The sequence below is a fragment of the Camellia sinensis genome, chromosome 6 (assembly GCF_055761805.1).
Source record: "Camellia sinensis isolate YWXY chromosome 6, ASM5576180v1, whole genome shotgun sequence".
Taxonomy (NCBI): Eukaryota; Viridiplantae; Streptophyta; class Magnoliopsida; order Ericales; family Theaceae; genus Camellia; species Camellia sinensis.
In genome coordinates, this window is record NC_138966.1 from 181,443,229 (window position 1) to 181,456,600 (window position 13,372).

Genomic DNA, 13,372 nt, shown 5'->3' on the forward strand with positions numbered 1-13,372 from the left:
GGATGCTCTTGGACTGGATGAGGTGATTGCTACGCTCATTTCTCATGAGTCGATGAAGAAACAGGAAGGTAGCAGTAGCAAACACCCAGAAGAAAATGCCATGGTTGCCTCAGAAAATGAGCAAGGCAGAGGTAGGTCCAATGATAGACAGGGTAGATCCAAATCAAGAGGACGTTCGCAATCAAGGTCAGGCTTCAGGAGAAAGTGTTATTACTGTGATCAGGAGGATCACCTCATAAAAGACTGTGCAAAGCTCAAGGAGGACAAGGCACACAAGGAACAGGCGAGCTCATCAAATGTCGCTGCTGCAATAAATGCTAAGGATGAGTATGCATTTACAGTTTCGTCGAGTATGACGAAACCTGACTGGATCTTAGATTCCGGAAGCACATATCATATATGCATGGATAAGAAACTTTTTTCTACCTACCAAGCCAAGGATGGAGGTATTGTTCGAGTGGCTAACAACACTGTGAGTAAGATTGTTGGCATGGGAACAGTACGGTTGAGAATGGAAGATGGAAAAATTTTCACGTTGGATGGAGTCCGACACGTGCCAAGACTGAAGAAGAATCTAATTTCCTTAAGTATGCTAGACATGAAAGGTTATAGCTTCACATCTAGCAAAGGAAATCTCAAAGTCATCCATGGAGATACGGTGATGCTACATGGACGACTGGAAGGGAATCTGTACAGGCTTGTGGAGAAGGTTGTGACAGACGGAGCTACTGTCACTTACCGGGCAAGACGTACAAGACATGCACAGAAGAGACATAGGGCCCAGCAGACATGGCAACCAAAGTGTACAAGAACGCATGGAGGCAGTTCGGAGGTGCAAAAGACGGAGCCATTGCGGCCAATTTTAAAGACAGCTCAGAGCAAAGAGACCAAGACAGCAAAGCATGTCCCAGGAAAGAAAGTTTCTTTTGCTCCTGAATTAGAGACATATTGGGATCTCTCCAAGACTGGATGGAAGGGAGAGATGCCATCTCAAAGAGATGCAAAGTAAGCTTTGCATGGCACCCCAGTGAGGGGGTGCCGGGCACTCCAGGCAAGGGGGTGCAAGCATCTCAGTGAAGAGATGCAGACTTTGTTGAATTTGGGCGTGACAAGATTAGCAGCAGTGTGTGCAGTGGATCACCTCACATGGGTTGAGGGGGTGATTTGTTGAATTCACCCCATGTGAAGGGGAAATTGTCTTGTGAACACACCTTGGTCAACAATGGAAGGCAACCAACCAAGTCAAGCTTGGCAGCCACCAACCATGTCAAGGGTCAAGCATGGAGGCTACCCAAAGGCACTCCCACCTACTCCAATATGTATAAATGGAGGGTGAGAGGAGAGGCCAAATAGGTGGTGTAAGTGAGTGAGCAAACCGTGAACCAAAGAGTTGTGAGAGAGTGTGTTATATAGAGAGACAGTGAGTTGAGAGTGTGTAATCTCCTCCATTTGTTGATATATAACAACATCGCTCCCGTGGACGTAGGCCGGTTTGCCGAACCACGTTAAAAGTCTTGTGTTTTTGCTTGTGAGTGTCCCCTGGTGTGACCAAGATCCGCAATAGTTTCTACACGAATAGGAGAACAAGGATTGATACTAAACTAATTGACCATCAATCAGTGGGTGCATGGGAGTAACTCAGACCTTTTGCATTTGCAATGATTCTATATGTAACTATTTTCCTTGGTAGAAACACTATATACTTGGTATTCTTACAGTCTTTGAACCCAATGAAGCTTTGAACCACTCAGGTTACCTGGCATATCATTACAAGTTTCTTTTTTCTGAACTGTTTGCAGCAAATTATGATCTCCCAAATGCTTGATGAGATTCCTTTTCTCTTATTTTTGATAAGAATTTTATTTTTATGAATGAATTTTTGTATGTTTTCGGATGGATGGCAAGCTCTACTTCCAGAACTCTCTATTTATATTCGCTGATACAAGAATGAGCACTCTTTCCTCTTCCAAAATAATTGTCGTGACCCTTGCTCTGTTTTAGGAAACAGAGCCAACTAATAACTAGTTTGCTTAACAAACTCAGCCCTATTCTAAAGCCTTTATCTGCTACCAACGAACAAATTCTACACAACCTTCTATTCCCTTCTTGATTGACCGTGGGTGGCTTGAGGAAAAAATTATCAGGTGGTTCGGGAATTTTAGTGTAGACATTATATTCACCCATCCAATTATGCCTGGTCATGTGAATTTTGACTTTTTTTAAGGGATGAAAAATGATTATATATTCCCATGTCATTGAATGAATACATGATTTTAAATTTACTTCTATGTTGACATGTTGTCTGTCATTTTTTTTTTTGTGTGTTCAATTTTGTGTGTGTGTGTGAGACTGAACCATAGTGGTTGTGCCAGACATGTCTTTCGAAAGAAGAAAGAGAAAAAAAAGTCTGGAGACTACCAAATGTCCCCAGGTTTACTTTGTAGATTTTCATCAAAAATTGGTTTTTGAGTTAAAGTTTCATTTGCTCAAATTAGCTTATCCTTTCAATTTGGCATTTTCAATGATGGCAAATCAACGAAATATTTCATCATTATTTATTTATTAATTTGTCTACAGTATTGAAGCAATTTATCAAGAATGAGAACAAAACAAAACAAAAAAAGAAAAGGAAAACACAAAATTAAAAGTATTAGAAATTCTGACATTTTATTTTTTTATTTTTTGTTCCTCAGCGCAATAACCTTACTTGGTTTAACTCATTTTTTATAAAATTAGATTTGTTTTTATTTTTTATGAATTTTTTAAATATTTTAAGTAATTTTTTACTTTTTAAATCTACTTAACTTGGATACACTTAAAAAATATAATATTTATAAAAAAAATCTTTAAAATTTATTAAATACAGAAAAATATAAAAATTATATACACTTTCATATTGTTGTGTATTTATTAAAATTTTCAAATTGGCTTTTGCGTATATTTTATTTTTAAAATAATAATAACAATAATAATTTAAAATAAAAGTAAAAAAACGAAAGTCAGCTCAGGCTCACACCACACTGCGTTTGAAGAAGAAGATGATGATGATGTCAAAAATTGATGCATCTGCCATTGTTGGAAGAGCAATAGCTTATAATTGGGTTTTAAAAGGTACACCACCAAATGAAAGTTTCTTCCATATTAGCACAAACAAGCAATCCATTTAAACAACCAATAGCTAAGAGAAAACTTCAAATCACTATTTTTCCAAGTTTTAGAGTTTGTGCTTAATTACCAAAGTGGACTCCCAAATTAAGAACCATTCAATGCATGAGATTTTCGCTAAATCGGAATCTTAGAGATGGTAAAATGTATATTGTCTCACTCTTATTTTGGAGAGACTGTTTCTGTAATTCAAATTCATGCCACCACAAACATTAATAGCAAATATTATTATTGGGCCAAACTGTCATTCTTAAGGAGGGCTTTCAAATATTAAAATATGGAATATGAAAATATTATTCATGAGCACCATCATGAGAGATTTTAAACGAGAATTGATTTCAATAACTTTGACATTTTTCGTCAAACTAGTGAGTTCTTAATTTTGTTTGACAGATGACTTTTACTACTACCATTTATGAATAAAAGTTGGATATATATAATTAATTTATATATATATATATATATATATTTCACATGAGAGGGGACACAGACATACATAACTTAACAGCTTCATAACAAACTATAGAACACTAAAATCATTATAATTTGAAGAAAGTTGTTATGATATGCATTTTAAAAAATGTGTCATAATATACATAACAAAATTGTGATATTTTGTAACAAACATCACCCTAAGTCATGACAAATGAATGAGCAATTAGGAGAGGAAGAAAACAAGACCGTTGCCAGTTTTTATTATCAATAAAGATTGAGACCCCTTTAGGGGTCATCCCTTCACTCCTTTTGTATTTGATTGGCTAATTTTTTATTTTTTATTTTTTTCCTGGGAGAGACTTTTGAGGGGATGAATCATTGTTGTTTTATTATAGGTAATATATATATATATATATATATTAATGGGTGGCACACACGATGTGTGTGCAATTTAAATAAGTAGGAAAAAAAAATAATAATGAAATTAATATTATAATGTGTGTATAAATCCTCATACTTAAATTCATGGTCATAAATTTAAGTCTTACCCATCTCTTTATTTAACTTTTTTTTAAAAAATAAAAAATACTATCACATACATTAGGAGAGTAAATAGTATAGATAGATAGATATTTGTCTCTTATCTTAAAGGGACGGAGTGTTGGCTCCTTTTCAGTTGCTTCACAGCTTGAAGAAGACGTCAAGAAGAAGAAAAGTTTTTGATTCTTCCATAATTGGACGAAGAACTGTCAAAAAGGTTCAATATCTCCCTCTCTATTTAATCATCCCTCCTCCTCCTCCTTATTTCTTCTGTTTCATTCTCTCTCTAACACCACCACATCCACAAGCCCTACTTCTCCTCCTGTTGCTGCTGCTGTAATACCCAATCAAGGAGTCGAACCTAAAGCCTTACCCAAACAACCATGCAATTTGGGTCCCAATGATCTTCAATCTGCTTTGATTTCGTTCAATCACATGCTCCAAATGCGACCTTTGCCCCCCATTTCTCAATTCAACAAAGCGTTAGGGCGTATTACCAAAATGGGTCATTACGACATCTCTCTTTCTCTTATTCTCAACAAGCTGCTACACTTCCAGGGCAATCAGCTCAATATCTACACCTTCAACATTGCTATTAACTGTTGCTGCTGCCTTAATCAAGTCCATTTTGGCTTCTCTCTGTTAGGTTCCCTCTTCAAACGTGGTTATACACCTGATGCAACTACCTTCAACACTCTGATTAATGGACTTATTTTGCAAGATAAAACTCCTGAAGCTGTAGAGTTATTTGAGAAATTAATCACAAACTAGAGAAATTGAACCCAACGTGGTTATGTATGGAACCATTGTTAATGGGCTCTGCAGAACTGGGAACAGTATTTAGGATAATGGAAGAGGGAAGTTGTAAACCGAACAACGTAGTGTATAGCACGATTATGAACAGTCTTTGCAAGGATAGAATGGTGGATGATGCTGTCAAGCTCTTTACAGAAATGGATGAACAAGGCATTCGTGGAGATGTTATCACTTATACCTCTTTGATTCATGGCCTATGTAATTTTGGTCGGTGGAAAGAGGCTACCGAAATGTTAAGAGAAATGTTTGATAGTGGTATTGCTCTAAATGTTCATACATTTAATGTGTTGGTGGATGCATGTACCAAGGAAGGGAAGATGAACAAGGCAGAGGGGTTACTTAAAGTCATGATACAAAGAGGTGTGGATCCTGATGTAGTCACATACAATACTCTAATGGATGGATATTGTTTTCAAGGCCACATGGATGAAGCAATCTGAGTGTTCGATACCATGGTGGATAGGAGCATTCACCCTAATATTTTTAGCTATAACATTCTAATCAATGGATATTGCAAGAAGATGAAAATAGATGAGGCCAAGCATCTCTTTCGAGAATTGCCTCGAAGGGGGTTGAAACACAACAGAGGAACGTTCAACACTATGTTACAAGGTTTGTTTCGATCAAATAGATGTGGAGCTGCTCAGGAACTTTTAATAAGATGCAAGTTGTAGGCATAATTCCAAATTCTCAAACTTATGGTATCTTATTGGATGGGTTGTGCAAAAATGGGCATATTTCTGAAGCATTGTCATTATTCCACATGATGGAAACGAACGGTTTAGATCTTGATATTGTTATGTACAATATTCTCATTGATGCATTCTGTAAGGATAAAAAGCTTGATACTGCAAGGGCCCTTTTCAATAACCTTTCTTCCAAGGGGTTACATCCTGATGTTAAGACATACAATATGATGATACACGGTCTTTGTAAAGAAGGCCTACTACATGAAGCCAAAGAGTTGTTTGTTAAAATGGAACAGAGTGGTTGCTTGGCAAATGATGTCACTCACAACACTATTATCTGAGGATTTATTCGACAACACAAGTGCTATGAGGCATTAATACTCTTTGAGGAAATGGTTCAAAGGGGTTTTTCAGCAGATGCATCCACTTTTCCATTGATTGTAGATATACTCTCAACTAAAGGACAAGATCCTTCTCTCCAAGAAGTGATAAAGAAGTTCATGCCCAAAGATATTCATGGAATGCAAGAGATTGAGTAAATTTCTGAAGCTGTGAAGGTAAGGCTATATTATACTAAAACGTGTAGCCTTTTATGTTCATAAAATGTCTGGTGAAACTCTTTCAAATATATGTATAGATGTTGCATCTTGCCTATACGGATATGTACTGCACTATTGACAAATGCAGTACATTGACTAGTACGAATTAACGACATTTGTTATGCTTTATTATACCTCCTCTTACACTAGGATGAAATTATTGGTATAAATTAAATGGGTTGCGATTGATCTTTATTAGCAAGAAGATTGATCATGAAATTGTTCCTTTTGTAATTCCTACAGTGCTATATTAGTTGCTCTTTGCATGAAATAGAAAACAGAGCCATTGTCTTGTTTCAGTACATGACTCAAAGATACATAAAGCCTAGCTTCTACTAGTTTTTGAATTCCTTTTGCAATGTGCAAATCAGAAAACCCAACTTGAGAGGCATTTAACCTAAATTAGTTTAGGTCTACAACATGGGTACATTATTGCTAGTCACCATTTTCAAAGTTAAATCTTTCATTCTTGTCATACAACAGTCTTTTTTAATGGAATGCGGATTAGGATAGATTAAGATAACTTAGTGAACCCTTTTTGCTAGTGTATTTTTAAAATGATTGACTGGTTTTGTAGCTTGCTTGGTTTAGTAGCCCATATTTTGATGTTACCAATTAAGGACTCTTTGGAAGGAAAGATTGGTTTGCAACAATGGGGTTCTAGTATTGCTATATGGTATTATGATAAGATTTGGTTATATATAGCTTGTATTTATTAAGCTAACTACAGATTTGGTAGTTCTCATATGACCCTTGGGGTGATTTTAAAATTTTCCTGGTATGTATCCCTTTGATATTGGGGCTGTTGAGTCTAAAGGATACTGATATGGAACTGTACCATAGCTAGAGTGTAAGTGAATTATCAAGGCATAAGTACTAACAAAGTGGCTACTGGCTACTCTACTGTAGGAGGCGAACCTGTGGACAATTTGTCCAATTGTTGGGTTGTAATGCTTCAGAACACAAGGCTGCAGTCTGGCGAGGCCATGGATTGCATAGTGTCTAACTAGCAACTGTTTCCTGGACTGATTGATGAAAGACACAAAGGGTTGCGACGACCCACACACAGAGTGACAATTGACAGATGTCCCAGGAATGGAAACCCTTTGGCTGGTAAAATTGGCAACGTGCAACTTTCATCTTTCATTTAGTTGGCATGTAATCAACTTGATGAGAAAACCACTTTTCCAGCTTACCTATCCGATGAGGCCGAGGGTGGGAATATATGCATCTGTCGCTGGGTAACTTCTAACAGATGTACCGGGAGTTTGCCCTTTTGTTGTCTCCCCCTGGTATGGGGATAGCTGCCTTTTTCCATTAGTCAGCTCCTTAAAGCTTCTTTTTTTTTTTTCTTTCTTTTGTTTTCGAAAAATTGCCATTTGAGTTTTATTAGTAGTCAGATGTTGTTTAGTAATTTATAGATTCTGTTATGATGTTGTTCACTAAATAATTTTTTATTTTTGAGCGTATTTTACCTGTTGTATTTCACGAAGGCTGTAAAGGAGCTATACAATTTTGATTTTGAGCTTTATTTCATTAAAATCAGGCAAATGCAATCTATGGGAAGAAGATAAGGTACAGGTTGACCCTGTTGATGAACCAAAGACGAGCTCTAAAAATCACTTCTTCCACTTAATTCTTCAAGAGATAATTGTAATGTCCTTAAAATATCCTACAATACATGTTGAAAGAGGATAGGTTCAGGTATTTGTTTTCTTTCCGTGGCGCCCACCATTCAACCAATTGTGAGATGCACTACTTTAAGTCTATTATCTCTTTTCTCTTCATCCGTATCTCCTTGCATTGTTGAATTATCTTATCAGCATTAATTGCCAGGAATAACTATTCAGCAAAGAACATTGCAGAGACTGCGCTTGTCACCCATTCTCTTCCCTTATGTATGGATTGCACTAGTTTACCTCCTTTAACCCCTTGTGTTCCATTTTATTGTTTATCGTTTATTGTTTTGCTTATTGCTCTCACATATTCCTCTTTCTTGTTTGTTGCAGTGCTGCTTCAATTTGCTACCTTCCTCCCTTTTCTCCTCTATATGATGAAATATGGTAAACCTTAGTACACAATCTCTCTCTCTCTCTCTCTCTCTGTGTGTGGGATAAAATCAAATGCATGAAGGAGTAAGTATATGAATTAATGAAGGCCCTGCTCTTGTGACATGTTTGTTACTTGTATGTATGATTTATGCAACTGGGATCTTGCTGGGTTAAGGAATATATGTCATGGTAGATGTAAAATTTGTCTTTGTTGTGAGAGAAGTTTTCTAGTCTTTGCTATAAAGAAAGTTGTAAATACAAATGTTCTGTGAGGCTCCAGTTACCCTCATCAATTTTTGTTGTGTAGATCTACCAGATAAATTGCATTTTTATTTTCTGAAACAACAATGATTCAGTGCACTAATTTTAGTGCTCTAATGGAGCACTAATGATATGGTAAGAAAAAAAAAACAAGAAAAATGCTTGGGAGCACTAATTAGTGCTCCCACTAATTAGGTGGCAGTGGGTCCCGCCATTAATGATGTGATGTTTTGGTCTTGGAGTTGTATTTTTTTTTTTTTTTTTACTTTTTTAATGCATTAGTGCTATTAGTGGTGATGTTTTTAGTGGGATGAATCATTGTTGAAAAAACAAACAAACCAAGACCAAAACATCACTTCAGAGTGGGTGGGGTCCATTGGCAACTCATTAGAGGTGGCTTTAGAGCTCAAAAATTAGAGCTCCACAACATTTTTCTTTCTAAAAATATCATGTTTTTTTTGCTTTTGTTACCATTAATAAAAAAAATCCCATGTATCTGAAAATTGATCTATTTGTTTTTGTGTAGTGCAGGTCAGAACAGAGCAGACGAAAGTTGCTGAAGTCCAAGATGAAGCTGAGGAGTTGCTGTAATTGGAAAGATTGGTTTCACTCACAGTATTTAATATTGTGTTTGAATATTATATTTGTCGAGAGATTTCTAGCATAATTTTTTTTTTTTTTTCTATTTTTCTGTTGATTTTGGTTATGTTTGTAAAGTGAGAAGGATGTGAATATAAATTTGTCAAAAAAATTTATTTTAATGTTTAGTAAGTTATATAAGTAATTTTATTTTCCTCTGTCTAGGTATCAAAGATGTTGTGTTTAAATTTTAAAATTTTTAATGTTGTGTTTAGTTCATGAACTTGGTAACGGATTTAGAAAGGAAAAGAAAAAATATAGGTGAAATATGAATGAAATATAATTATATTTTCACACATTTTTTTCCTTTCTATTTTCAAATTTTTATTTAAATCTATAAATCAAATATAGTTTAATTTTTTTTTAATAAAAAGAAAATGATTTCTTTGAAGAAATTATAACATTTCAGATATTAAAATATTGGCAATGTATCATAAAATAAAGAGTACCATTAAAAAAACAAATGAATAACAAACTCAAATATATGTTAAAAAAATACATATAAAATTTGAGGTAATTACAAAAAGATTCCTGACTATTATAATAAAATAAATTTTTAAAACTTAAATTTTTGATTTATTTTCAATCCAAATTTTTTGTCTGTTTTCATGAAGAAAAAAATCAACAAAAAGTAGGTGATTTATATTGAAAAAGAAATTACAATTTAAATTGGAAAAAATAAAAACTCAGTTTATCCTTAAAAATTAACAAAGAGATTAAAATGATGAGGTTAGACCATCTCCAATCCTTCACCTTTTTTTCTCATCAAATTTAAATTTGATAAAAAAAAATGCTCAAAAAACATCTCCAATCATTTTATCAAATGTTCATCAAATCAAATAATAGTCATTTTTTTCCTCATCAAATTGAGAATTCAACAAATTTAAATTTGATGAAAATTAAAAAAGGTGAAGCATTAGAGATTAAAAAAATAATTAAATTCATTTTATCCCCTTGTGGTTGGGAGTTGGAACACTTTACCCCCAATTATTCAAATATAGTCGAAAAGACCTGATGTGATTTTAGACTTAAGTGCTACCGTTAGTTTTTCGATCCAACCTAACAAAGGGATATTTCACACACCACTTTTGAGAGTGGTTTAATTTTCTGAAAAATTAAAGCGAAATTAATACAAGAAAAAAAAAATTATCTCTATCTTCTCTAATCCTAAAATTAAATTAATATGTTAATTAAAATAAAATAAATCAAATTAAAATATAATTAAGAATTGATCTAAAATATAAAATATAATTAAATAAAATATAAAATAAATAAGAATTAAGAATTGAACTAAAATATAATTAAATTAAAATTAGAATAACATGTTAGGAATTATAATAGATAATTAAGAATTTAAGATTAATTGTGATCTAAAATATTAAATTAAAATTAGATTAAAAAAGTTAGTAATGATAATAAATAATTAAATATTTAGGATTAATTTGACATAAAATATAATTAAATTAAAATTTAAGAATTAAAATAAATAATTAAAAATTTATAATTAATTGTGATCTAATTAAATTAATGTTATAAATTATAAATTATGCATATGAGAGATGAGAGAGAGACAGAGAAAAAAATAAAAAAAATTTCAAAGTATTATAATTATTTTATATCTATAATTAATGGTGTTAATGATTATATTTTGATCTAAAATGACATGCAATTTTTCTAACTAATTTTGATTTATAAGAGTGTAAAGTGCTTAAAATAAATTTAAAAAGTTAATCAAAGAGATAAGAGGGAAATTTTAAAAAAACACATGGTCATGATGTTTTATTTCATGTCCAACTTAAAGAGTGACAACTTTGATGTTACAAAATACTTGCTTTTGTTTTTTTGGTGTGTTTTTTTTTCAAGAAATGCAATTCAGAAATGTAAATCCTCGTACTCTTTTGGCTTCTCTATTCACAAACCCATCTCAGATTTTCATCTCAAAATCCCAAATCAGGAACACTTGTCGAAGAAAAAACTTTTTGGGTCATCCGAGCCAGTTCGAATACTTCGTCAGAGAGCAATGTAAATCAGGTAAAATTAAGCTTGATGACGCCTTACAATACTTTCGTAAGTTGGTTCAAATTCAATCAACATTGTCAATCGATACATTCAATCATATATTGGGTTCTATGGCGAAACTCGGATGTTATTCAGATGTGTTTTCAATTCATAGAAACTTGAGTTTTTTAGGAATTGGACCTAATTTATGTACACTGAACATTTTGATCAATTGTTGTTGCCATTTGAGTAATGTAGATTGTGGGTTTTGTGTGTTTGGGGAGATTTTGAAGAGGGGTTTCGAGCCTGACTCGATTACTATTGGTACTCTGGTTAAGGGGGTGTGTATGGTGGGTGAGGTTTTGAGTGCAGTTCACCTGTTTGATAAAATGACTGAGAAGGGTGTTAAAGGGAATGTGTTCACATATGGAATTCTTATCAATGGGCTTTGTAAAATTCACGAGACGGGTCTTGCTGTTGAGTTGCATAGGAAGATGTTGAAGAGGATTGGCAAGGCAAATGTGCTTACTTATAGCATGATCATTGATTCGCTTTGCAAAGACGGGTTAATCACCAAGGCACTGGAAATGTTTTTGGAAATGGAAAGCGTAAACATTTCCCCTGATGTTGTTGTCTATAGTTCTTTGATTAACGGGTTGTGTAAATTAGGCAGATTGATGGAAGCTATGAATTTTTTCAACAAAATGGTAGGCCAAGGAATTTCAGCAGATGTCGTCACATATAATTCTTTAATTCATGGTTTTTGCCAGTTGGATTTCTGGAAAGAAGCTACAAGAATATTCAACCATATGGTTGGACACGGTGTTTCTCCTGATATTGTAACATTCACTGTACTGATAGATTGTCTCTGCAAAAAGGGCAAGGTCGGAGAAGCTTACAAGCTAGTTGAATTGATGATTCAACTTGGCAAGGAACCAAATATTTATACTTATAATTCACTCATTTATGGGTTTTGTATGTCAGGCAAGTTGGACGACGCAGAAAAGGTTTTCAAATCGATAGTTGATGAGGGTGGAGAGCACAACGTTACTTCCTACAACATATTGATTAATGGGTATTGCAAACATCAGATGATTGATGATGCGCTCCGACTCTTTCAGGAAATGCATTGCAAGAGTTTGAAGCCCACGAGTGTGACTTACAGCACACTAGTTGGAGCACTGTGCCAGACAGGAAGAGTTAGGACTGCACAGAAACTATTTAAGGACATGCAAGTTTGTGGCGCCTCTCCAGATTTACATGCATATTCTGTTCTGTTGGCTGGGCTCTGCAAAAACGGACACATTGAGGAAGCAATATGTCTGTTTGAGTCTGTAAAAAGTACTGAGCTTGAATCTAACATTGAAGTTGTGAGCATTCTCATTAATGGAATGTGTAGAAATGGTAAACTACGGGAAGCAAGGAAACAATTTGATGAGCTATCAAAGAAAGGGTTGGTCCCTGATGTTGTAACATATAACATAATGATCAATGGCTTATGCAAGAAAGGGATGTTATCTGAGGCTTGCGAATTGTTCTTGCAAATGGAAGAGAAGGGTTGTTCACCGGACTCCATTTCATTCAATATCATCATTCAAGGTTTTCTTAGAGAAAATGAAATCGATAAAGCAATGCATCTTTTTGGAGAAATGCGTAACAGAAACTTCTTGCCAAATGAAGCGGTCAGTGAAATGTTATTTCACCTAGTGTTGGTGGATGAATAACATTGTGCAACGGTTGAGCGACTTCCTAATGTTCTCCAAAAGGATTTGTTTCGTGTAAAATCTGTGTAGTGTATGCCAAAAGAAGGATACTACTTCACCAAGCAGTTTTTCACGTCTGCTACGGTGGTTGTAAACTAATTTCCACAAAATCATAGATCTTGAATTTTCTGCTAAGCCATCATAGTGTATTTCAGTTTGAGCACTCAACTGTTTCTTGTATTGTAGTTTCACTTGGCAAAACCTGGTTCAGCTGGCCATTAGTTCTGTAAATTTGTTCTGTCTTTTTCATATTTTTATGGAATTGTGATCCTGATTTCAGCTTATTAGTATTAAACAACAGTAACAGCTCAAACTAGATTCGGCACCATATTAGCTCAAACCAGCAATGTATTTAAACGACCAGTAGCCAAGAGAAAATTTCAAACCATTATTTTTCTAAGTTTCAGAGAATAAGA

At 34.3% G+C, this 13,372-nt stretch overlaps 1 protein-coding gene and 1 pseudogene across 2 annotated transcripts; both read left to right on the plus strand.

The window, feature by feature from the left end:
* Positions 1-4,264: 4,264 nt before the first annotated feature.
* LOC145793092 (uncharacterized) lies at positions 4,265-9,399 on the plus strand (annotated as a pseudogene). Its single transcript, XR_014333603.1, has 2 exons — positions 4,265-6,202; positions 7,154-9,399. The product of XR_014333603.1 is annotated as an uncharacterized LOC145793092 (transcript).
* A 1,617-nt stretch (positions 9,400-11,016) lies between these two features.
* On the plus strand, positions 11,017-13,251 carry LOC114272036 (uncharacterized). The gene has a single exon (XM_028213704.2). The coding sequence runs from the start codon at positions 11,061-11,063 to the stop codon at positions 12,915-12,917; it is 1,857 nt and encodes a 618-aa protein (XP_028069505.2). The 5' UTR covers positions 11,017-11,060; the 3' UTR covers positions 12,918-13,251.
* Positions 13,252-13,372: the final 121 nt, after the last annotated feature.